This window comes from Musa acuminata, chromosome BXJ1-11, assembly GCF_036884655.1.
Source record: "Musa acuminata AAA Group cultivar baxijiao chromosome BXJ1-11, Cavendish_Baxijiao_AAA, whole genome shotgun sequence".
Lineage (NCBI taxonomy): Eukaryota > Viridiplantae > Streptophyta > Magnoliopsida > Zingiberales > Musaceae > Musa > Musa acuminata.
Window position 1 is genome coordinate 30,213,924 of NC_088337.1, and position 23,694 is coordinate 30,237,617.

A 23,694-nucleotide genomic window follows, 5' to 3' on the forward strand; every position below is an offset into this window, starting at 1 on the left:
TTCTTTGGCGGGAGTGAACCGCGACGACGAAGTCGATGTCGCCCACCGGCGGGAAGCCAAACCGGAGACGAGCAGTAACAAACGAATGAGGAAACATTTTGAATTTAGAAAAAAGAAAACGGAAAAAAAATGATACATGCAATGCAAAGAAAATAACAAAAAGGAATTTAGAAGGAAAAAAGGAAATCAGGCGGGAGAGGGCTGGGAGGTGGGATCGGCGGAGGAAGGGAGGTCGGGCCCGACGCGGCAGCCCTCGAGCATGAAGACGATGTCGGTCATGGACGGGCGGTCGAGGGGGTCGGGTGCGGTGCAGAGAAGCCCTACCTTCACCCCCAGCAGGAACTCCTCCCACTCCGACGACTCCGGGTCCAGCTCCAGGAGGCCCGGCTCCAGCAGCTCCGCCACCTGCCCCCGCTGCAGTTGCCGCTTCACCCACTTCACGATGTCCTCATCCTCCCCCGCGAACGTCCCCGGCCGCCGCCCCGTCAGCAGCTCCAGTAGCACGATCCCGAAGCTGTACACGTCCCCCTCCCGCGTCGCCTGCCCAGCCGCTGCCGCGTCCGGCGCCACGTACCCTAGCGACCCCACGGCTGGAGCCGCCGCCGACGTTGACGCTGCGGCAGCGGCCGCCGCTGCTCCTGCCGTCACCACAATTGGCTCCAGTCCGAAGTCCGAGAGGTGGGGCTCGAAGTCCGCGTCGAAGAGGACGTTCTGCGGCTTGACGTCCCCGTGAACGACGCCGGAGCCGTGGAGGAACGCCAGGCCGCGGGCTACGCCGAGGGCGATGAGGTGCCGCATGGGCCAATTGAGGACGTGGCCGTCCTGTTGAGACGCCTCCTGGAGGAGGGTGGCAAGATTGCCGTTGGGCATGTAGTCGTAGACCAGCAGTCGAACATCTGGCGGGGGACCGGCGTAGTAACCGCGGAGAACCGTCAGGTTCCGGTGCTTCACCTTCCCCAGTGACTCCGCCTCCTTGCGGAACGCTCCCTCCTCGATCACGATGGCCCCGTCCGCGGACGTTGACGGCAGGCGGAGGATGGACAGCACGGTGCCATCGTTATAACACGCTTTGAATACCAGCCCGTGGCGGCCGCGGCTGAGCACGTTCTCCTCGTCGAACTGCCGTGTCGCCTCCACCGTCTCGGCGTAGGTGATTCTATTGTTGAACATTACCAGCTTCGGACCGCCGTTGTTCTCTCCGCTCCCTCCGCTCGATCCGCTGGCTCTTCCGGAGCTCCGTTTTTTCACGCCGGCTCGGCTCTCCAGGAACCGCCTGCGCCAGCGAAACAGGCTGAAAGCAAAGCAGCAACAAAAGAGAACCAGAATGCAGGCCGCGGCCACCGCGAGGCCGATCACCAGGATGATATAACTCTTCTTGCGCCTCCGGCACTCTGTCTGCAACGGCTGGCCGCAGAGGTCCGGGTTCCCAGCAAATGCCGATGGATCACGGAAGCGGGAGCTCAGCAAGCCTGGAATCTCTCCTCTCAGGCTATTATCCGACACATTGAGGTACACCAGTCCGGAGATACGGGCAAGCGCCGAGGGAACGGATCCGGAGAGGTCATTGTCAGAGAGGTTTAGTGCCTGCAGCTTCGAAAGATTGGAAAGCGATTCTGGAATATCGCCGGAGAGATGGTTGCCGTCCAATTTGAGCGTCACCAAAGAGGTGCAGTTAGAGATATCCGGCGGGATATCTCCAGAGAGATTGTTCTGGCCGAGGTCGAGCTCCACGAGAGCAGAAAGCCGGGCGAGGTCCTCTGGAATGGGGCCGGACAAGTGGTTGTAGCGGAGCTGGAGAACAGTGAGGTTGGAGCAGTTGGCCAAGTCCGCGGGGATTTCGCCGGTGATGTTATTGTAGGATAACGAGAGAACTCTGAGGTACTGGAGGTAGCCGTAGGTCGCTGGGATTGGGCCGGAGAAGGAGTTGGCGGAGAGGTTGAGGACATGCAAGCTCCATAGGCTGCTGAAACCCTCAGGAACCTGGCCGGAGAATGCGTTGTCCGCAAGAGAGATCACCTGAAGGCTTGGCAACCCGAACAGCTCCGCAGGGAGATCGCCGGAAAGGTTCCTCTGGCCGCTGAGGTCCAGTGACTTCAGATTCAGCAACCTGCCGATTCCCGCCGGAATGACGCCGGTGTGGCTATTCTTGCTCAGGTTTAGCGTCTGCAGCCCAGCGAGGTCTCCGATGGTGGAAGGAATCTCACCGGAGATATCATTGCCGGCGAGGTCCAACGTTGTGAGGTTGCTTAACTTCATCAGTTCATCCGGGATCGCGCCGGAAATTTTGTTCCCGTAGAGCGAAATTGTTTGCAGCTCGGACAAGTTGCCAAGATTCGCGGGAATAACACCGGAGAAGAGGTTGCCGCCGAGATAGAGATCCCTCAGCAGGCTGAGGCTCCCAAAAGCGGCTGGTATCCGACCATAGAATTGATTCTCCTCGAGATCAAGAACCTGGAGGGCGCTGCACCGACCTATCTCCCCCGGGACCGGCCCGGCCATGGAATTCCGTCCAAGGCGAAGCTCTTGAAGGGATGCGAGACGATCGATCTCGGGCGGCAGTGAGCCGCTGATGGTATTCCCAGAGAGGTCCAAGACGGTGAGCCCCGTGGCATTGGTGAACCATGCCGGGAAATCGCCAGTGAGGCGGTTCTCCTTGAGGTCCAGGACCTCGAGAGCGGTGGAGGCGTGCTGGCCCTGTGGTGGCAAAGCCAGCCCGGCGAACTCGTTGTACCCGAGCTGCACGATGCGGAGGGAGGAGCTCCCGGCGGCTGAGGTGTTGTAGAAGATAGATGCGGGGACGTCGCCAGAAAGACGGTTGCGCGCGAGAGCGAGCACCTGGAGCTTGGGCATCTCGGCGATGGCAGCCGGGACGATCCCTTGGAGGCCGTTTCCCTGGATGCTAAGGTGGACGAGGGATGTGCAGTTGGCGAGGATGGCGGGGAGGGTGCCCTCGAGAAGGTTGCCGTCGAGCCAGAGAAAGGCGAGCGCAGGAAGGCGGCCGAGGTCCCCTGGGATGGTACCACGGAGTCGGTTGAAGGAGAGGTCGAGAAACTGGAGACGGGGGGCGACGACGGAGAGATTGGCGGGGACGGGGCCGGAGAAGGCGTTGGCGGAGAGGTCGAGGTAGCGGGTGCCTGGGGGGAGTGCGGCGGGAACGGGGCCGGTGAGGAGGTTGCCGGCCAGGTTGAGGACCTGGAGAGCAGATAGGTTGGCGAGGAGAGCGGGCGGGAGGGGACCGGAGAGGGCATTAGACTGGAGGAAGAGGGAGCGAAGACAGCCGAGGGTGGCGAGGGCCGAGGGAAGGGGGCCCGAGAGGAGGTTGGAGCGGAGGCTGAGCCGCTTCAGGAGGCGGAGGTCGGAAATGCGGGCGGAGATGGGACCTGCGAGGCGGAGGCGGGGGAGGCGGAGCTCGACAACGCGGGGGGCGTCGGTTGCGCAGGCGACGCCTCGCCAGTCACAGGGGGCGGAGGGGGAGGCAGGGTCCCACCCGGAGAGGGCGCCGAGGGGATCCCGAAGGGCGAGGCGGAAGGCTGTGAGGGCATCGATCTCCGCCTGTGTCTCCAAGGTGCGGTTCACGTGGGTCTGCGGCGGGGTGGCAGCGGAGACGAGTAGGGCATCCAACAAGAGCAGCAGTAGGGAGAGGGAGAAAGCGGAGGCAGACGGCATTGCGGAACAACAGCCAACGTAGAGAGACTGCTCCCAGATGCAGAGTTAATTGGAGGTCGAGATGGGGAAGGCGAGTGGCGAACAAGTACGTTACAGGAACATAATAGGGAGTGACGAGTGCAGTAAGTGGTGGTGGGAGCTCCCCTTTGTTCGGCTGCTGCTGTTGCTGGGTTGGCAGAGAGAGGATGTGGAAGAAGAGCCTTCAGACAGAGAAGAAGGAATAGAGAGAGAGAGAGAGAGAGGGTGTCTTTTTTGGACTTCTTTCCCTCGCTCTCGACCTCTTTCGATGCCTTCGGACAACGAGGCAAATATGGTCGAGAAGGCTTAATTATGCCAAAGGATGGTGAAATTATCCGTTAGTAGTCGGTGACGGGACCACCATTAGCGTCAATGACTGCAAACGTTGGCCACTTGAGTTGGAAGCAAGCCTGAAGCGGAAGTAGGACCGGCACCTGTGGAAAGCAGGAGCAGCATCGTCTTTTCCTTACTGGTTGCATTGATATAACTTTTTTCCTGCATCATTCTTTTTCTCTTGATCTTTAGAATACAGAGAACCTTTAATCTCCAATGCAGCTGCTCATCTTACTATTGAAGAATGGATCTATTTGATAGGGAATGCTGACATCAGCCTTGACATATCTACTGGCCTGCCAACTCATTGTCACCACCTAGATACTGACGTGGATAAGGAAATACCCGCATCCCCTTTGCTAGGGGTAGACGGTAGGGTAACAACCTTTTGCTCATCATGATTTTGGAGAAGTCGTTACACGTCGATCATCGGGTGCAGTAACTCATCAGTGACAAAGTCTATCTACTCCTTTCTCGATCGGTTGACATAGTTGTCAATGCTAATAAATGATGCCTTTGCAGCATAGAGAATCGTATTATGCAGTCGTCCACATAAATGAGCTCCAAAATAACATATGAGCTCGTCCCCTCGACTATCTAAGTTGAAAAGTCAATTCTATGAAGAGAGGATGAGACATAGAATTTCTATTATTTCTATTCCATTCATACTAACTTTATTATCAGAAGAATCAGGTCGAAAAATCTCTCCCGATGTTGATCTCTTGTGTAAGGTCCTAACGAAGCAAAGACTTATCTCAGGTCATCCCCGAAACTCCGAGGAGTTCAGAGCTTACCTCGATCCGACTTGAATGTACCTCGAACGCACCAGATTTGATCACGAAATCAAATCGTACCGATTTACGGAGTCGAGGCAACAACACTATTAAGGATGCAAACCGTGGTCGACCGAACACCATATTCTTATTACCACTACTACATCAGAAGGTCAGGTAAAGAAATTTGGGGAGGAAAGCGAATCTGGTCAGTGGTTACCTTTTGGCGGTAGGATAAAAAGAGGTGGCACTCGCAACGCAGTGGTCGCATGGGACTCGTTCACCTGACCTAATTAACGATGCAGAGCACCGGGCGGGCCATGTGTCTTTGCTCAGTTCTAATGATTGCCGGGAGCTGCTGCACGTACACGAAAACACGAGGCGCGCGCGTGACATCGCTCGTGGCGCTGTCGCGCGCGCACATGCGGCTCTTAGCTTTGTGAATTGCTCGAATGCCCTTTTTCTCTGAGATCACAAATTGCACTTGTCCTCACGAGGAGGACGCAAACTGCGCTGATGGCGATCGCTGCAAGATGTATGCTTCGAGACTTCCGCGGCTGCTCGGATGAGCATTCATAGTCTTCGGGTGACAAAGGACACTGTGATGTGATGATCAAAGTTCAACGGCGGCTGGTGGTGCTCATTATAACGAAATAATAATTAAACAATGAGTGATTGTCCAGATGTTGGTATGAAGTAAAGTAATATTGAGACTTTATCTATAATAATTTTGTTGGTGATCAAGATTAGATTGTGAAAATGTATTTAAGCTTAAAAACTTAGATCATCTTGTTCAAAGAATAAACTCTTAATGAAGTATGATAATATTAAAATTGATCATCCCATGAGGAGACGATGGAACGAGGCATCTCGGATTGATGCTTGATGGTGGAGCACTTTGAATCATTCTGAGACATCAAGAAATGCTCGGATAAGATTCAGTTGATGGAATCTGATAACTGATGAAATTACTTCTAAAATACTTTTCGTTCAATCTCTTAAGGTGCTACCCGAATCCCTATAAAAGATTGAGATCGAGAGAGTTAAATTTATTTTTTTAATGCTTAAATTAGACATATCTAAATTATAGAAGAATTTAAAAAAAAGAGAGATACTATTTATACATTGTTAAATCAATTACGGATATAATGTAAATTATTTTAACATAATCTCCAATCACCTGATGAGATAGCGGCATAGCAGTATGGAACAATTATGTTACGTAAATATTATTTTATCATATGTTAGAACGATAACAAGTGTTAGTGAACGGATGCGTTGTGGCCAAGGAGTTAGCACGGTCCAAGGGTCGATGTTCAGAGTTTTGGAAGAAGTGTCGGAGCTAACTAGATCAGGAGGTGGGGACGCTGACGTCGTCCTCCAAGAATGTTCCCCTCGGCCAGGTTGGTGATGTCGTCTGCTATAAAGGTGCTTCTCAGTTGGGAGGTTGACATTGTTTTCTAGGAAGGCGTCTTTCGATCGGGACGATTGCGCCTCTAGGGGTGGCAGAGCTCCTACACAGAAGGCTCTCGTCGGGGGTTCTCGATTTTGGCCCCTCGTAGATTGAATTATTAGTTGTCTCTCTTTCTCTTTTTCTTTCCTCCTCCCCTGACCAGATGTTGGTCAGGGATTTTTATACTATTATGCAAGGATCGATCGTACACAGATTTGACGACCAATATCGAGGGGCGAGATGATACATTTGTACCGGGACGAGACTTGGCGAGGGGTGCCTTTTGGTATGGGTCATGGCTCGGTGCGGGAAAGTACCTCTCATGTTGACGTGGTATCGGTGTGAGGCGACGCGGGTTGTGACGTGGCTGGAGTCCAAAGTATACCGTATCAACAAGTAAAAATAAAATCAATATTCTACAATTTGGCAGAAGCAATGGAAGATGACGAAGGATATGTGGAGTATTAGTGCAAGCTCTTAGCCCTAAGATTAAAAGGTGAGAACAATATAAAGCTAATATGCTTCATTCACTTTGTTATATAAAGACTGCGATTTATATAAGCCACAAAATCTTTCAAAGTACTAAATCAAATTAATTTTATAAATGTGCTTTCCCTGATTACTGTGATCGCAAACACAAATCATTTGATTTATATACGCGTGACATCCCCTAATTATTGGGATCAGAATCACCCATTATTTGATTGTTATGTCCTCATACTCTTGTTTCAAGATGCTTGCATCCACTGGATGCCAGTCAAATTACAGTTCCAAGAAGAAACCATACACATACCTAAGTGCGCCACGTGATCTAATGACGAAAATATTAGAGAATTCAAGGAAAGAGCACTTCCAATGCGATGAAGAACACGACGTCCGTCATCGGATTAATTTAACGTTTAATCGTTTTTATATCGAGCCACGGCAGCCTTCTCTTATGCCATCATATAAAATGGCATAAGAGAAACAAATATATGTGGATTAATTCATATAAAATGCATCCACAGTGATATTTCATATTAACAGTGATTTATTTTATTATGCCAAATGGAAATTATGAGTTCAGAATATATAGGAGCTGGTTACGTTCCACGTGTATCGACACAAGGTATTAACCGTCCGATTGGGTGTCAACGGTCCTCTAAGCGGTCTTTTTGCCGTGGTAGTGGAGAGAGGATCTCCTGTACAAATCTAGATAGGAAACTGAATTATCCACCTACCAGTAGATGCCACACGGCGTCGTTGGCGGGTGATGAATAATCCCTGTCTGGCCCCCGACATGGCCACCCCCTGTCGTTGTGGGTCCGACGTGCAGGAGAAGTGCACGATGGGGTGGAGCTGGAACATGCGTCCGCGTGTTTTTATCTTCGGAAGGTAACCGAACCGGGAGAGTGATTACACCCAATAATTGGCCCCGGTTTTCCTTGCCCCTGCCCTCTTCTTCCATCGCAACATAAAACCCCCGTTTCACTCACGAAAGTTGGAGAGTCGAGATTGGCGACGGCGGCGGAGAATGGCGATGATGGTTGCGGCGGCACGGCGGCTCGCGGGCCGATCCGGTGTGGCGCCGGCGTTGTCGAACGTGGTGCTCCGCTCGGCGACACTGCAGACCATGGCGGGCGCGTTCAGGGAGGAGCGGGACACCTTCGGTCCGATCATGGTACCTGCCGACAGGTCGGTGCCTCCCGATGCTGCTGTTCTTCGACTGGATCATTGTTGTCGCTGGTGGATTAGTTAATCGACGTTCCGGTGGTGGATTTTATTGAGTCTTTGTGGCACAAATGTTCGATCCTTTTTAGGTTGTGGGGTGCGCAGACGCAGAGATCGCTGCAGAACTTTGATATAGGCGGTGAGCGTGAGCAGATGCCGGAGCCGATCATTAGGGCGTTCGGTGTTCTCAAGAAGTGTGCTGCCAAGGTCTCTCGATTTTTTATTATGTTCCGTGCAACAATTTTTATTCTGTTTACTATTCGTTACGATCTTTTTGTGAAAGATTACTTCTCAACCCTGGGAAATGTTAGTTAAAATCGTTGTGTTGCTTGTAAAGGTGATAAATATGGACTGCTTTACAGAAAGGTGGCCGACATGTGACTTGCATATGTCTTGTCTTATTGATTCTGTGTTATTGGTGATGTCGTTTGTTTGGAAGTGTGGATGAAATTGATATCTATTTTTTAGGATATACGTGAATTCAGGGAACCTACGAAAATAAAAATAAGGTTTGATTTTAAATGTGGAACTTGGTTCAGGGCTCCCATTCCCATGATTTTAACTTTTGATTAGCAATCACACGGCATGCCATAGTTAAAAGGATCCTCATTCCTGAATTGAACATGATAGAGAAAAGTCTATAGAGTGTTAAATGTATGTAACTTTTCAGTTCCTTCCCCAATATGTTTTTGCTTCGTATATACACGTTATACATCATTTTTGTCATTTAAAATGCTTTTTTGGATTTTAATCTGGTCCTTATATAACTCCCATTTAAATCTTATCCATTGGGGATGTTCTATGGCACTAAATGATATGCCAAAGAAAGCATGAGTGGTCTCTTAGAATAGGTTAGCGAGTGCACTTTTTTTGGCAAGTGATATGTTGAGCTTAAAATTTGACTTTTGATTATTCCTTGACTTTTGGCGGTTTCCAACTTTATCATGATTATTTCAGGAACATGTCTTACAATTCTTAATGTATGTGTACTATACAACAACCATATCTTCTGTAATCTCTTCATTTGTTCCATTTAGGTTGTCCATTCTAATTATCACACTATCTTCTTATATGCTTAAACATTATAAGGTATTTAAGCTAGTTGGTTTAGCCTATATGTGGGGATATGCCCTGTAGGATTGGGAAGTTCGAGTTTGGTTACAAACTGGGATGGTGAAAGTGGAGGGTTGTTGAGATTTTTGTGTGATCAACATACACCGCTCCAAGGGGAAAAAATCTAAAATAGTTATAAAACTAGTCACTCTTTATGAATCTAATTGATCGATATCAACAACATGCAAAAATAATACAGTCAAAATGGGATTGATGAGGAGGATGTGGGGGGTTTCCTATACCAATAGAATGTTATATTTTTTCATATGAAGATGTAGGATAAAAGTATAAAACAATATATATTCAGAAGAGGCCTATAAACATCATGGTCAAACCAAATGTGTCAATTAAGATTAATGATGGAAGGAGAGGCAAAAGAATATCTAAGAAAATTTTACTAGAGAAAATACAAAAGAGATGTAATATTCTTGACTTAGCTAGGGATACCATATATAGAGCTCAACGGAGAGAAGATGTATATGTAGCCATAGATAGGTAGGACATTACAGCTACTTGTTGTAAATACTTTGTATAAGATACACTTTCCCCTAAGATGCTCATATTTTTTGCTTTAGTTTCAGTTTTGACTAAATTTTGTTAGTAAGACGAATAAATAAGTACCTAAGTATCTTACCCATAGTAAGTAATATTGCTACTATTGTTTGCTGACTTTCTTTACTTTGTGCCCTTTAATACATGCCCATTTATATTTTTATTCTTATTATGGTCTCAGATATACCTCATTTATGTTGGTGATTTAGGTACCACATTATATATGCTCTAAGGCACAAACATGTTTTCAGAAGTGGTCCAGTATCTTAGTGTTTCTTTTGTTTTTATTAGCATGTTCTATGAAGCAAATAATGTATTCTCTATTTTTATCTTAAAGTCACTGAATAGTGCAAATCCAATGTCAGTATTAAGTTGAAATTATGTTGGATCTTAAGACCCTAAAGGATGGTCAGTATTAAGTTGTCCCTTCTTTCACCATATTTTAACTCCTTAGCTGTCACCAGAATGTTCTTTCTTTCCATTTTAATATTGTTTGTTCATATTTGGGCTGAGTTTCATAGACTAATTTTGACTTTCTGGCTTCTTGATATACACCATGTGTAGGTAAACATGGAGTATGGTCTTGATCCAACTGTTGGGAAAGCAATAATGCAGGCTGCCCAAGAAGTTGCTGAGGGGAAATTGAATGATCATTTCCCACTTGTCATTTGGCAAACTGGCAGTGGGACTCAGAGCAACATGAATGCCAATGAGGTCAGTAGTGGGAGTCCGGCATATATTCCATGATTCAAGCAAATTAATTCCTTCTCCTTGTAAAGTATCTAATATATTTTAAATATTCATTTTATTAGGCTTGTAAAGAATATAGGGTATGATTACTTTCATAACATAACTTTTCATCACTATTTTCCACTATATTTCCCCATGAAAAAATAACGAACACATGCTTACCTATTCAATTTAGTATGCTGTCTATCCTCATTATCATATTATTTTTAGTTTGTAGTAATGGTTGTGATGGTGGTGGTGAAAATGCCTAGTGGTGGTGAAGCGGTCGATGTCATTGGTGATGGTGATGCAGTCGATGACATTAGTGGTAGTGGTTGCCATTGATGTTGCTGATAGGAATGGTGGTTATTCTGGCTCGTGGTGAAGGCGGTAGTTTGGACAGTAGTGTTTGTAACAAGATGGTGGTGGTAAGGAAGATGTGGGTGGTACAACAGCAACAATGACAAAGTTGGTACAATGTTGTAGTGGCGGCAACAGTGACAAAGGTAATGTTGACAATGGCACTAAGCATGACAACAACATTCATTAGGTACTAGAGAAGCATTGGATAATTTAGAGAACTACTTCATTAAAGGAATAGTGGTGGTGAAAATGGTAATGATGGCAATTGTGCAATTGTCCGCAACTTATAGAAAATGGAAAGACTGAATTTCTTGGAAAAGAAAGGTCTTAAAAAAAGTTTGTATTTCCAACTTGTAACACATTATGTAGTTTCATTTTTTTGGAATTTTTGAGTGAGCACATCCTTCTCCCTATATGCTTTTAGAAGAACACACCAATTCACTTGAATGAAAGAAATTTAGTATCCTGATCAATGCATCAGTGACCTTAGGATCTTTATATACTCCTCTCCATGATCATGCACTCTTTTAATGATTCTCATATAATTATATATTTAACGTATTATTTTTCTCAAGGTGGCATTTTGTATTGTGTTAATCCTCAGGTTATTGCAAATAGAGCAGCTGAAATTCTTGGGCATAAACGAGGTGAAAAGTTTGTACATCCAAATGATCATGTCAATAGGTCTCAATCTTCAAATGATACATTTCCAACTGTAAGAATTATTTGCTCTATACTGAATTTTGCTATAATGTGCTTTAAGATTTGTCATTTGCTTAGGCTTAATGTCTCACCTGGTCATTGTTCCCAAAGATCTAGGATGACACAATTTTTTATTTGTAAATAGTTGACATGAATCTCTACAATACTACCCCTCAAATTTATTCTTAAGGACATTTACAATCCTGTTTTGAGAGATTGTCTTGACTGATCTTTTAACAAAAGCTTTGTCATTATCAGGTTATGCACATAGCTGCAGCTGTGGAAATTAATTCCAGATTTATACCAAGCTTGAAACAGCTGCACAGTTCACTTCATACTAAGGTCAAGATCTTTTTAACTTATCTATGAGTTGCAAGTTTTCACCTCTCTTCATGTAGCTCAGTTTTATGGTTATTCTCAGTCATTTGAGATGGCATCTGACTTTTCTGTGAGTGCTTTTGTTTACCTACCTTGTTTTGCCTAAATGACAAGGCATGGGATCTCAGTTTTGACTGAAATATTTTGGTGGCTTTCGGAAACCATTCAATAATTTGGAGTAAAAATTCAAAATGACATATATAAAGAAAAGGTGAGGAAGTGCATAATTCTCCAAAAGTCCAAAGTTCCCCGGCAAGTGCTTCTACACCTTAAAAATATCAACATATTGTTGTCTTTTTATCTATGGACCTATCAAGGTCTTGATTTTCCTTACTTGCACATAATTACTAGGCTATGAATTGAATGCTTTTTATCTGGTTAAGGCACTTATGGTGGTTGTTTTTTCTCTAGAGATACATTTTGGCCTTTTAATATCTTATGTCAAAATTTTAACTTCAATCTGTTTGGTTCTCCATTGCTGTCATTTCCAGTCTCTTGAATTCAAAGATATTGTCAAGATTGGCCGAACGCATACTCAAGATGCCACTCCTCTAACTCTTGGCCAGGAGTTCAGTGGTTATACCACACAGGTATATCTTATTTTTGTTAGGTTCTATTATTTCCATGTTTTTCTAGTATGCACCTTTTGTGTTAGATAAGCTGCATGCTATGTCAGCTTTTGATTTGTAAAGTGATTCTGTAGGTAAAATATGGTATTGAGAGAATAATTGGGACTCTGCCTCGCATGTATCAGGTAGCCTCTGTAGTTGTATATTTGCTGTATTTATTGCTTTGAATGTGTTTCTTGACATTAATCTTGACTTGAGCAGCTTGCCCAAGGTGGTACTGCTGTAGGCACCGGGTTGAACACCAAAAAAGGGTATGCTTTGTTCCACAAACATCCATGTTTATTGTATACGTTTCCTTGTCAGTGTGCTAAGTATTCTCAATTTTATGCAGTCGTCATATGCAGTCTTATTGAAATTGTGTAGAGTTTTTCTTGTGAGTAAAAAAAAGAAATTAATGATATATTTCAAATTCAAATGTCTGAGACACAAGGAATCCAATTTCTGGTACTGGACTCGTCCAAATCCATGGTCGGACTGGTATGAATCCAGTTTTATCGGCAATAACAACACACCTAAATGTTATGGTACCAATGTGCTGGGGAGAGAAAAGGGGGGAGGAATCTGTAAGAGGAGGAAGAAGAAGGAAGAGAAGTACCAGAACAGAGGTGGGAGGACGAGCGAGAGAGGAAGGCGGTGGTCGGGCCACACCACTCGAATGATGAGAGGATGAAGAGGGCTTGTGAATTTTGAGCCCTAAATAATCAGGGCATTTAAACTAAAAGATTCCTTTTATTTTAAACCAGACCCAACTGCCCCATTTAGGGCAGTCCATATACCAGTTCATGCCTGGACCAGTCCGGGCAAAACTGAGTTCCTTGCTCAGAGATGTACCTTTTCTTCATTTAGGATGTTTTGTCAAACAGTTCCATTGAGTTGAAAGCTATCCATCTCTTCTAGATTGTTCCTTTGTTCTCTTTGGTTTTAGTTTTAGTACCATTAATGTACTGACTGGGACTTTCAACTTATAGCAATTACCTTAGTTAACTTGAACGTTGTTTTTGCTGCACCATTCTCCTGCATATTATATTTGACCTTGCTTTTTCTTGCATATTATTCAGATTTGATGTGAAAATTGCATCTGCAGTAGCTGAGGAAACCAATCTATCATTTGTCACTGCAGAGAACAAGTTTGAAGCATTGGTCAGTTGTCATACTAAACAGTTTCTTCTCATCTCTTTTTTTATCTGAGTCAACTTCATGATATGTTTTTGCTTGCCAAAGTGTTTGCTTTGACAGAATCTTTAGTACTGAACTACGAAGCAATAACACTTTCTAATGCTTGCAATATATGCATTGTGTCCATGTCAAACAGTGACACTCATCAAGTACTTTTTTAAAATGTGTTGGATGCTTAAAACATATTAAAAATCTTGTGCCTTCTATATGCTTCTTTTGTTATTGTGTTGTAAATGTAGGACATTTACATCATAAATGATGTTTTATATGTGTTTGAATTATTCTTTTGAATTCTGATAGCTCATACAGATGGTTGTTAGGCTTCTTGTAAATTTCATATATGTGGATCATTGATTAACTAAACCATATAAAGTATTAAATCATACTAATTTCTTGAAAGTCTACCAGTATTAATTCTCATGTTTGTGCTGTGTCATGTCCTACTTTTATAAGATTTATCATGATGGTGGATTTTCACAAACTTTTACCTAGTTGTTTCGTTGTTGTGTTAAACATCAGTTGCTTGGCTTGGTTCATTTGTAGTAGTTTTCAGATTGGATTTAGGGCTAGGTCTAGTCCCAGATGGGGTTAGATTTATAATACTTCCATATTATGTTCTACAATTTAAAGTAGTCATTTGCTTAGTTGGTATAGTGGAGCAAACATCCCAGAACTTGATCCGGTGGTGATATGGTATCCAAAGCAGTGAAGCACACAAACTGGGAATACCACAAATTTTTTTTACACATGCTATGATGCCTCATGTTCATAACTGGTCCAGTAGGCAGCCCTCAGCTGGGCAAACAGGGTTTAACCAGTATGTTCTGTCTGCCGGATGAAATAACATGGGTGAGGCTGGCCTTGGATTCCAAAGCATGCATCTTTTTTCTTTTTGGATCAGTAGTCTAGGAAAAGTTAAGGCAATTTTTTAGCTGTTACCATGATTACTGATCGATCAGATTGACTCCCACTTATCCCAAAGATCTCTATTGCTTTCAATTGTAACCATCCATGATCTATTTCAGGACAACTGGACCTATTCTAACCCTATATCATCTCCTAGATTTCGTGTCATGTTTTTTCTTTTTGTTTTGGGAAAGTGTACGCTTGGAATATCCTTTAAAGGTAGTTTCCTCCTGCACAGAGCCAATTTTTCTTTTTTTTGTTGATTTTCATATAACAATTTATGAGTTTCAGTTTGTATACTGTTTCAAAGTTCAGCTAAATTTAATGCATTCTTAATCCACATGTAGAAAGTTTCTGATTTATTCAACAGTAACTGAGCATATCTCTGTTATTGCTTGTTATATTTTCTTACAAAGGTCCTGTTACTGTTACCTAGATTTCTATCACTAGACCTCCATTAGTTGCTTCTTTTGCAAACAGGCTGCGCATGATGCTTTTGTTGAGACGAGTGGAGCCTTAAATACAATTTCTGCTTCTCTTATGAAGATAGCAAATGACATACGACTTCTCGGAAGGTATCTGTATTAGGTAGCTTTTTTTTTGTTATTTCTTGCAAAAACATACATGTATATACCTTGTGATTCACATTATGAAAGTCCATACTCTCTTACATTTTTCAGTGGTCCACGTTGCGGACTTGGCGAGCTTATCCTACCTGAAAATGAGCCTGGCAGCAGTATAATGCCTGTATACATTTTTTTTTCTTGATTTATGCTATTTGTCTAGTACAAATTGGCATGGCTGCCGAAGCGAATTGCATATAGCATCTTTTTTTTTTTCTGCCAATACGGTCTAAACTTGTTTGAAACCCTTATATTTTGTTGCAGGGAAAGGTCAATCCTACTCAGTGTGAGGCTCTTACGATGGTTTGTGCTCAGGTAAATTATATTTACTTTTCCTTTTTATTAAGAAATTCATACTTACATCTACTGATTCAAGTAAGATCTTTTATGCATATTTTCTAGTTTGTGTGTGTTCTCAGCGACTTATGATCGACATGTTTTCTAGTTTGCACTGGATTAAATGGTTCCTCAAGATAGCTACAGTAGGATTGTTGTTGAAATATTTCTTGATTGGAATTCCATTCATCTTTCGACATGATCGTTTTAGCTCTTTGAAATATGACTTGTTTCCAGATGAGATGACACAGGAAGTACTTAGTTAACTAAGATGGTTATATAGTATTGCTTGATTCATTATAGATTATTTCTTAAGCTCCATTAACTCATGTATTCATGGGCATGATATAGCTGAAGTAATATTTTTGTTGCAAAGCACCTTCATGATGATCTTTTTCTATGGTACATATTTCTTATTGATTAAATTTTTTCTCTGTATGAGCAGAGAAATCCTGACCATTTTTTCCACTTCCCATTGTCTTTGGAAAAATAAATTTAAAACTATAATAAAAACTTGAAATTTGAATAACATTAAAAGCAAAGATAATTACTGTGAACTCTTATCTTGTTGAGAATGATACAGTAAAAGAAATATTATGTACCTGAGTAAGTCGTTTACGTTATGACCTAGGTTGTAATTAGCATGTGAGTTATGAAGGTACTTCATGGTAGGCAGATAGTGGGTGCTGATCCGAAAGCTGATAAACAAGAAGCCCATTTATCTATTGAGAACAAATCCAAACATCAAACTTTCGCATAGAGTTCATGTAGGTTTTATGTAAAGTGCTCATGATACAACATAATAAGTGTCAATATATATTATAAAGGTTGTAATTAGCATGTGAGTTATGAAGGTACTTCATGGTAGGCAGATAGTGGGTGCTGATCCGAAAGCTGACAAACAAGAAGCCCATTTATCTATTGAGAACAAATCCAAACATCAAACTTTCGCATAGAGTTCATGTAGGTTTTATGTAAAGTGCTCATGATACAACATAATAAGTGTCAATATATATTATAAAGGTACGAAAACAAAAGATGTGATATGATCATCTTGATCCATTTTGTTATCTTCAAAAAGTGATACATAATACCTGTGCCTTTTTATGGTATAAATAGAAAGACGAGACAGTTTAGAAGAAATGGATTTGGATGTACAATACAGGTCATGCATGATTGTACCCTTTTTAATAAAGTACACTGAATTATTTTAAAACTTTATTTGGACAAGCTGAACAAGAGTTTTTGTTTTCCTGGACGCTCATGTTGGCCTGTCAGTGGCATGACAGACACTAACATGCTGAACTGAGGAAAATAAACAAAAGATATGATACTTGACTGGGTCCATTGGTAGAATAAGAGGTGAAAATTTTATTATTTTATCATCAATGGCCGACCTAAGATGACCGATCACTGATGCTCAATAATCACGAAGAGAATGCAGGAGGCTGCTAGTGGATTATGTTGTCAGATCACTAGAGCATCATGAAATTGTTGTGTCTGCTTGGATATATTGATAGAAAATCACGAAATTGTTGTCTGCTTGGATATATTGATAGAAATTAAAAAAATCTGCTGGTTGAGATTCCATAATCTGATTTGATGTATGCAATAGATCAGCTAGGTTGGTTCATATGCAAGTCTGTTTTGACTCCATTACTGTGGATTAGTACACAAACAATAAGAATCACAATGAAACATCATATTCATGTTCAAGGAAATTGGGTAATTTTGCTCTCTGACCCATACTTTGGTAGATATAGTACATATGGAGCAGATCGTATTGGTATGCTTCAAAATGGAATCATTGGATTTGACCTTACACTTTGAATTGGTATTACAGAAATCAGAAGGAACACAGAAGAATCATATTAATCAAGTTTATTTCAGCTATAAACCATGAAGACAAACATATGCAAATACTTTTGTTTTCTGTTGAGGTCTTCTGTTACTCAGCTGTCTGTGTTCTAAGATGGTTGAATATGTATTTGGCCTTGATTACACATCTTGGTGATGAAAGAATTCTTTTCGTGTATTTTCTTTCTCCAGGTGATGGGCAATCATGTTGCAATAACTGTTGGTGGATCAAATGGTCATTTTGAGCTCAATGTTTACAAGCCACTGATTGCTAGTGGTCTTCTTCGAGTATGATTAGTTCCATGTTATCACTATGATATTTTATTCTGGATTTATTTGTTTTATGATAAATGAAAAGATATTTTGTCTTGTTTTGAGTTGGTTAGTATTAGGCTGTTAGCTATCCAAAAGATAGGAGAAAAATGACAATATAATTTATAACTCTGTTGGTTTTTAAATAGCAAATGAAACACTAAATGATCTGTGATTGTTTGTAGTCTCTTAGACTACTTGGAGATGCATCTGCATCCTTTGAAAAGAATTGTGTGAGAGGAATTAAAGCAAACCACCAAAGAATTTCAAAATTGTTGCATGAGGTACATTTTCAAACTGAACTGTTACATAATGCATTTTCATTTGATGCTGTTTTCAAAACGACAATTTCTAACTTACCTTTTGTGGATTGCAGTCCCTGATGCTGGTCACATCTTTGAACCCTGTAAGTCTACATTATAACTTAGCTTTCTTTGCATTCTTGTTAGATGACTTTTATGTTCTGGTAAAAGCTTGAGACTTCTAATCATCATTTTTCTGGGAAACAGAAAATTGGTTATGATAACGCCGCAGCTGTTGCTAAGAAAGCTCACAAAGAAGGGACGACATTGAAGGTAATGATCATAAGACCATGGCATGCTTGGTATACATCATTCTTTGTTCATTTGAGATTAAGCATAGGAAAGCTTTTATATGATCAATTACTAAATTGAGTAGCTTTGTCTTCTCAAAGTGTAAGTGTGTTTGTAGGTTGATGGATAGGGCTAAATGTTTTTTCAATTATAGTGTAATATTAGCAGCATCATTTTTTTAGTACTTTTATAACTGCTTTAGGCATATTATCAAGTCTCCTCTGAGAGACTTTCAGAATACATTTTCTCACACTTAAACAGTCTTATACATAGCCCTTAGTAGTGACCATTATCAAATTAAACAAAAAAATTCTATGTATATTATAGTTATTGCAAGTAAATCTTGTAATTTTACCAACCTTGGTTTCCATGGTGATAAGCTTGTATTGTGTTTTTCCTAAATGGAGATAGTATGTTTCCGAAAGAGTGTTCCTAATTAGTAACCTAACGCATATGGTTTAAGCTATAAGGTTTAATAACATGAGATTGTTAAAAGTTTTCTGCTTTTCCTTTGGGTTCTAGTTCGAAGTACCTTTGGTTGCAGGGTTAAAGCAATATCATTTAAACAAAATGTCTATTTATTTGTTAAAATCTTATCTTTATCTTTGATCTTTCCTTTTCGTTTTGCAGGATGCTGCATTGAACCTTAATGTGCTCACTGCTGAAGAATTTGATGAGCTTGTGGTACCAGAGAAAATGCTTGGACCCTCTGATTAGTAACGTATTTCATTTTTCTTCTACTATGCTCGTGAACATTCACAGAAGCAACATTTTGGCACTTGTGGCCCTTGTTCTAGACGGCAGCAAGAAGTGCAAATGATAAATAAACAGAATATTTTTTATTCTTGATTTCCTCTAGGAATGCGTTTGTTCCACTTGAGAAACAATTTTTTATGTTGGTCATGCCAACATCACGAAATCATTTGATGCTGTAAAGCTGATTACTTTTATAATTGTTATAAAGCATTTTTATGATCCGTAAAGTGTGTTATTCCTTCCTCTATTTCCTGAATCAATAAACATAGCAGGTTTTTACATTGAGATTTTTTTTTTACCATTAATATTCTCATGCTAGTTGGAAGAATTGCATCGTAACATTTTTTTACAATGCATGCGTAGTTAGCTACAAGTCGAATGACACATTTCATCTGATGCATCATTTGTATCTGTCGTAATGATTTATGGCTTTGGATAGGGTCTGAAGCATCTTTGCAAAATCCACTTCTCAAAACCTAATTAGAAATTTAGACATAGGTGGTACAGGTTGTGACAATTTTTTATTAGTCTTCCTGTCAAGCTATTTTATTGAAAATTTTGAATTGGGGAGATACGTGATAATTATGTTCAATGCAAAAACCATGTCGTGAATGACATGAGCTCATCACCGTAGCGATGGCTCATGACGCTAGGAGGTTTATGCGGGTTTAACGTTTACTTCAAGGGATGCTAATAATTGTTTTTCTTATTTGTAAAATATTAAGATTGATGTTAATTTTCACTTTTAATGAAAGAATTAATAGGTGATAAAAAATATATTATCTGTTAATCATCATCCGACATGTAATCGGTAGATGAAGTCCAGATCACTTTTTATTCGTCTACTTGCCTAGATAAAAGTTTAAAGAATATTTTATGAAATATTTTATAAAATATTTTATCCTTTATGATCAAGTATACAAATATATTCTTAAAATAATGAATGGGATATTTATTTATTTTTTACCACTTGCATTTGCACTTAGAGACTAGAAAGTTATTGGGTTAGGAAACATCTCTCGACTTTGATTTTCATGAAGATAGCAACCCTCCCAATGAATGTTCGAGCGATGAGGCTCTACCCTCGACCCATAATACTTTCACTCGACCCATATATGGATGCATTTATCTTCCCTCGACCCACAATACTTTCACTCGAGGGAGTAACAACCATCATTTTCACATATGGATGCATTTATCTTGGAGCAAACGTCGATGCGATACTAACGTTTGTTCAACGACTCTAGCCTCTCACCCTCGGAAGCGACCACGAGCCACTTGCTCGTCCCTACTAAGGTGTTCTTGAATCTCACCCAGTAGGTGCAGACGCTAATGAGCATGATATAAGTCGTCGCTCTGCTCTTGCCCCAACAAGCGATGCTACCATTTCAATCACGATCAACAACTCAATTGCCATTAGCACTAGCGCCCATTTGGATCCCCCCATCTTATGCAATGCCAACATCTTAAGAGTGTCCAAGGCTCGTTGACTCGTCGATCGAGGGAGCACCTCACTCCCCAACAGTGGAGTTCCACTGATCGCCACATTAGCACCAGACCAAGTCAACAAATTTGACATATGATTCTACGAGGATCCAACTATAACAAATAGATTAACGTTTAGAGGAAATATGACGAGAATTCCAACAATCCAAATGGGAAGGGTCGACTAACGCTACCTTGGGTCAATCGTTATTCACCTAGGACATCCAAGAGTAGTTGATCCCAGCCAACTTCTATAGGTGCCTTGCAATTCAATCACGTGAGTGATAACACGTGTGACACGTTGGACAGTCTTTTTGCTTATTATTATTGTTGACATTTTTCTCACTTTATGTTGCTTATTGTATATATTGTAATATCCTCAGATCTGTGTAATGAGAATTAGATTATGATAATAAGAACAATTCGCTTATAAACACACACACTAAACATTCCCGATCATAAGTTACTCGAGAGAACATCGAGATAACTAAATAGACCAGTGTACTATACACCCGTTCATATGATGGAGACGATTGATCTCATAGTCGCTCATGTGAGGACACTAGAGGTATAATGTAGATACTCATTAGAGAATGAGTTCACCGATTGACCCGTTTATAAAATGTTAGATGATTAATGATATCTCATTATTAGACAATAATTTCATAGTCATAGTTGTGTGTCTGGTCCTTAAACTTGAGACACTAAGGATACCCTACATGAATACTTCACTCTTTGATATCAGATTGATAAGTTTGAAAATTTTAGATCCAACACAACTAGTTATTATGAGTGGTAACAAAATTTACGAAGGTAATTTGAGTGTCGATAGAGGATTATCGACTCTCGGTGTTATAAGAGAAATGTCTCATGTGTTCTTGCTTAAGCAAATCCCTAGCTAGGGTTATTCAAATTGAGAAATAAATGAATTTTTTAAGAGAATCTGATTACAATGAAACTTGAGTAGACTCCGTATAAGCTTGATAATAACATGTCTGATATACGATATTTAAAATATTAGATAGACGGAGGATTATAGATATACGATAACTTACGATAGAAAAATTCAATAAATTGAATCTTTTGTATCGCTTGAGGACTATGACACAGTTATATAATATATCCATTGTCAATGAATCAAAATGAATTATTATAATTTATTAAATCAATTTTTTTTTTATAAGTACGACCCATGGCTAACTCGATATTAGATCTAGAGAGTCACACAAATGATAGATATTGTGACAAATAGAGATTTAAATAAGAGATATCAGTCGACCCCTTGTTTTAATGAATATCTAATAGACCCCTATATTATTAGATTATTTAGATAAGACCCGATAAGAGCAAATAATAATTATTGGATAAAGATCCATTGATCTAAGAGGCTTGCATATATTGCATAAAAATTCAATACCAAATAAGACATGATTTATTAGAGTTAAATTGACAAAGACTTCAATAAATAAGAATAAAAACATAAGTTAAACTCCTTGACTAACACCTTCTATTCTACTCTTTCCGTCTAACGTGAACAACAAAAAATGTCGATCCTTTTTTGATCTTAGTGTAGCTTTGCATAAAGAAAAGAAAAAAAAAAGAAAAGATCGTATTGTGAAAGGAAGAGCATTGTGGTGCCATATGGATCTATATTTTCGGGGATATAAGATCTCCCCTAGATAAATCATCTCATATGTGTTTCATGATTTTTTTATTTTACAATTTGAACACTAATCTTTACAAATGATCCAATATTAAATATTTATGAATCTATTTTATTTTTCTGTTATTCTATTATGCATGTAATACTATCTAAGGTTATCCAACAACTACCACATCTCATCAAGGCGTTTGACGAAAACATTGACCCGTTGGAACACATAATTGCTTTTTGCACCCCAATATCATTCTCTCTCCTCTCATGATTAAAAAAGTGTTCATTTGAGACAATTCCGAAGAGACTTGGTTGGATAATGAATTCGAAAAGCATTGAATAAAAGATTCAAAAAAATGCCCAAATCCACCGTGATGAAAATAAAAATAAAATATACCCGATACACGTAAGTAAAAAAATTCTACCAAAGAATCCACTGCCATAAAAGCATAAGGCAAAATATGCCATGTGAGTAAAAAAAAAAACTTGAACAATGCAAAATCCATGACAATTGAGGTATAAACAAAATATACTCAAGACATATAAACAAAAAACCCAAACTATGTAAAATTTATCATGATAAAAACACAAAATAAAATATACCCGTGAGTCAAAAAAACTTTTATATATAAAAAAAAGATTTACAACGCAAAAATAAATAATAAAATATTCTTAAGACATGTGAGTTAAAAAAACTCAATCCACGAGAAATCCATCACAACGAAAACAAAAAATAAAATATGCTAAAAAAGCAAGAGTAAAAAAATTTAACTCATATAAGGCAATCTATTATTATGGAGACATACGACAAATATACCCAAGACACAAGTTGAAAAATCATGACCAGCAAAAATCTAACACAATTAAAAGATAAGACAAAATATGTCCAAGGTACATGAGTCAAGAAATCTCAACTCATGAGAAAAGATCTCAAACGCTTTCATGTCAAACAAACTAAATATTATACTTCCAACCCTTCTCGCAAAAGCCCCGAAGCACACTTACGACTAGACACAAGATAAAGGATATATTGTCGACTAATCAACATTCGACATATAAACATCATCTAGAGTCTATGCTACCTTTCATTCATACACCGTCGACTAATCAACATTCAACATATAAACATCATCTAGAATCTATGCTACCTTTCATTTATCTACTCACGTGAACAAAAATCTAATAAATATTTCATGAAATATTTTCAACCCTCTCCCCCTTGTAAAATATTTCATAAAATATTTTATCATTTCTGATCAAATATAAAAATACATCTTTAACACAAGAAGCAAGAGACTTTTTTACTACTCACATACAAACTCAAAGATTTCATATGACACGAGAGCTCAACATTTATACCTCGAATGTATAATCCAAATCACGTCATCCAAATCACAATAATTATTATTAATATTCTCTTATCAAAAGAAAATAACAATAATCTTATTAAAATTTGATGCAAATATGACGCACACAAATAGCCACCCATTAAGTGTCAAAAATGTCGAGATCAACATTAACTAAAACAACTACTAAACTATGAAAATACAAAGCAAAATGAATCAAAATTGTGTTTA

The 23,694-nt window shown here is 40.4% G+C and overlaps 2 protein-coding genes across 2 annotated transcripts; one reads left to right on the forward strand and one right to left on the reverse strand.

Moving 5' to 3' along the window:
* Positions 1-86: 86 nt before the first annotated feature.
* LOC103972051 (probable inactive leucine-rich repeat receptor kinase XIAO) lies at positions 87-3,929 on the reverse strand. Its single transcript, XM_009386244.3, has one exon. The coding sequence runs from the start codon at positions 3,664-3,666 to the stop codon at positions 187-189; it is 3,480 nt and encodes a 1,159-aa protein (XP_009384519.2). The 5' UTR covers positions 3,667-3,929; the 3' UTR covers positions 87-186.
* Positions 3,930-7,669: 3,740 nt separating this feature from the next.
* LOC103972052 (fumarate hydratase 1, mitochondrial) lies at positions 7,670-19,199 on the forward strand. Its single transcript, XM_009386245.3, has 17 exons — positions 7,670-7,917; positions 8,043-8,160; positions 10,183-10,332; positions 11,315-11,425; positions 11,671-11,754; positions 12,282-12,380; positions 12,494-12,544; positions 12,621-12,670; positions 13,478-13,559; positions 14,982-15,076; positions 15,182-15,248; positions 15,389-15,439; positions 17,510-17,605; positions 17,815-17,913; positions 18,006-18,035; positions 18,139-18,204; positions 18,853-19,199. The coding sequence occupies exons 1-17, from the start codon at positions 7,757-7,759 to the stop codon at positions 18,937-18,939; spliced, it is 1,497 nt and encodes a 498-aa protein (XP_009384520.2). The 5' UTR covers positions 7,670-7,756; the 3' UTR covers positions 18,940-19,199.
* Positions 19,200-23,694: the final 4,495 nt, after the last annotated feature.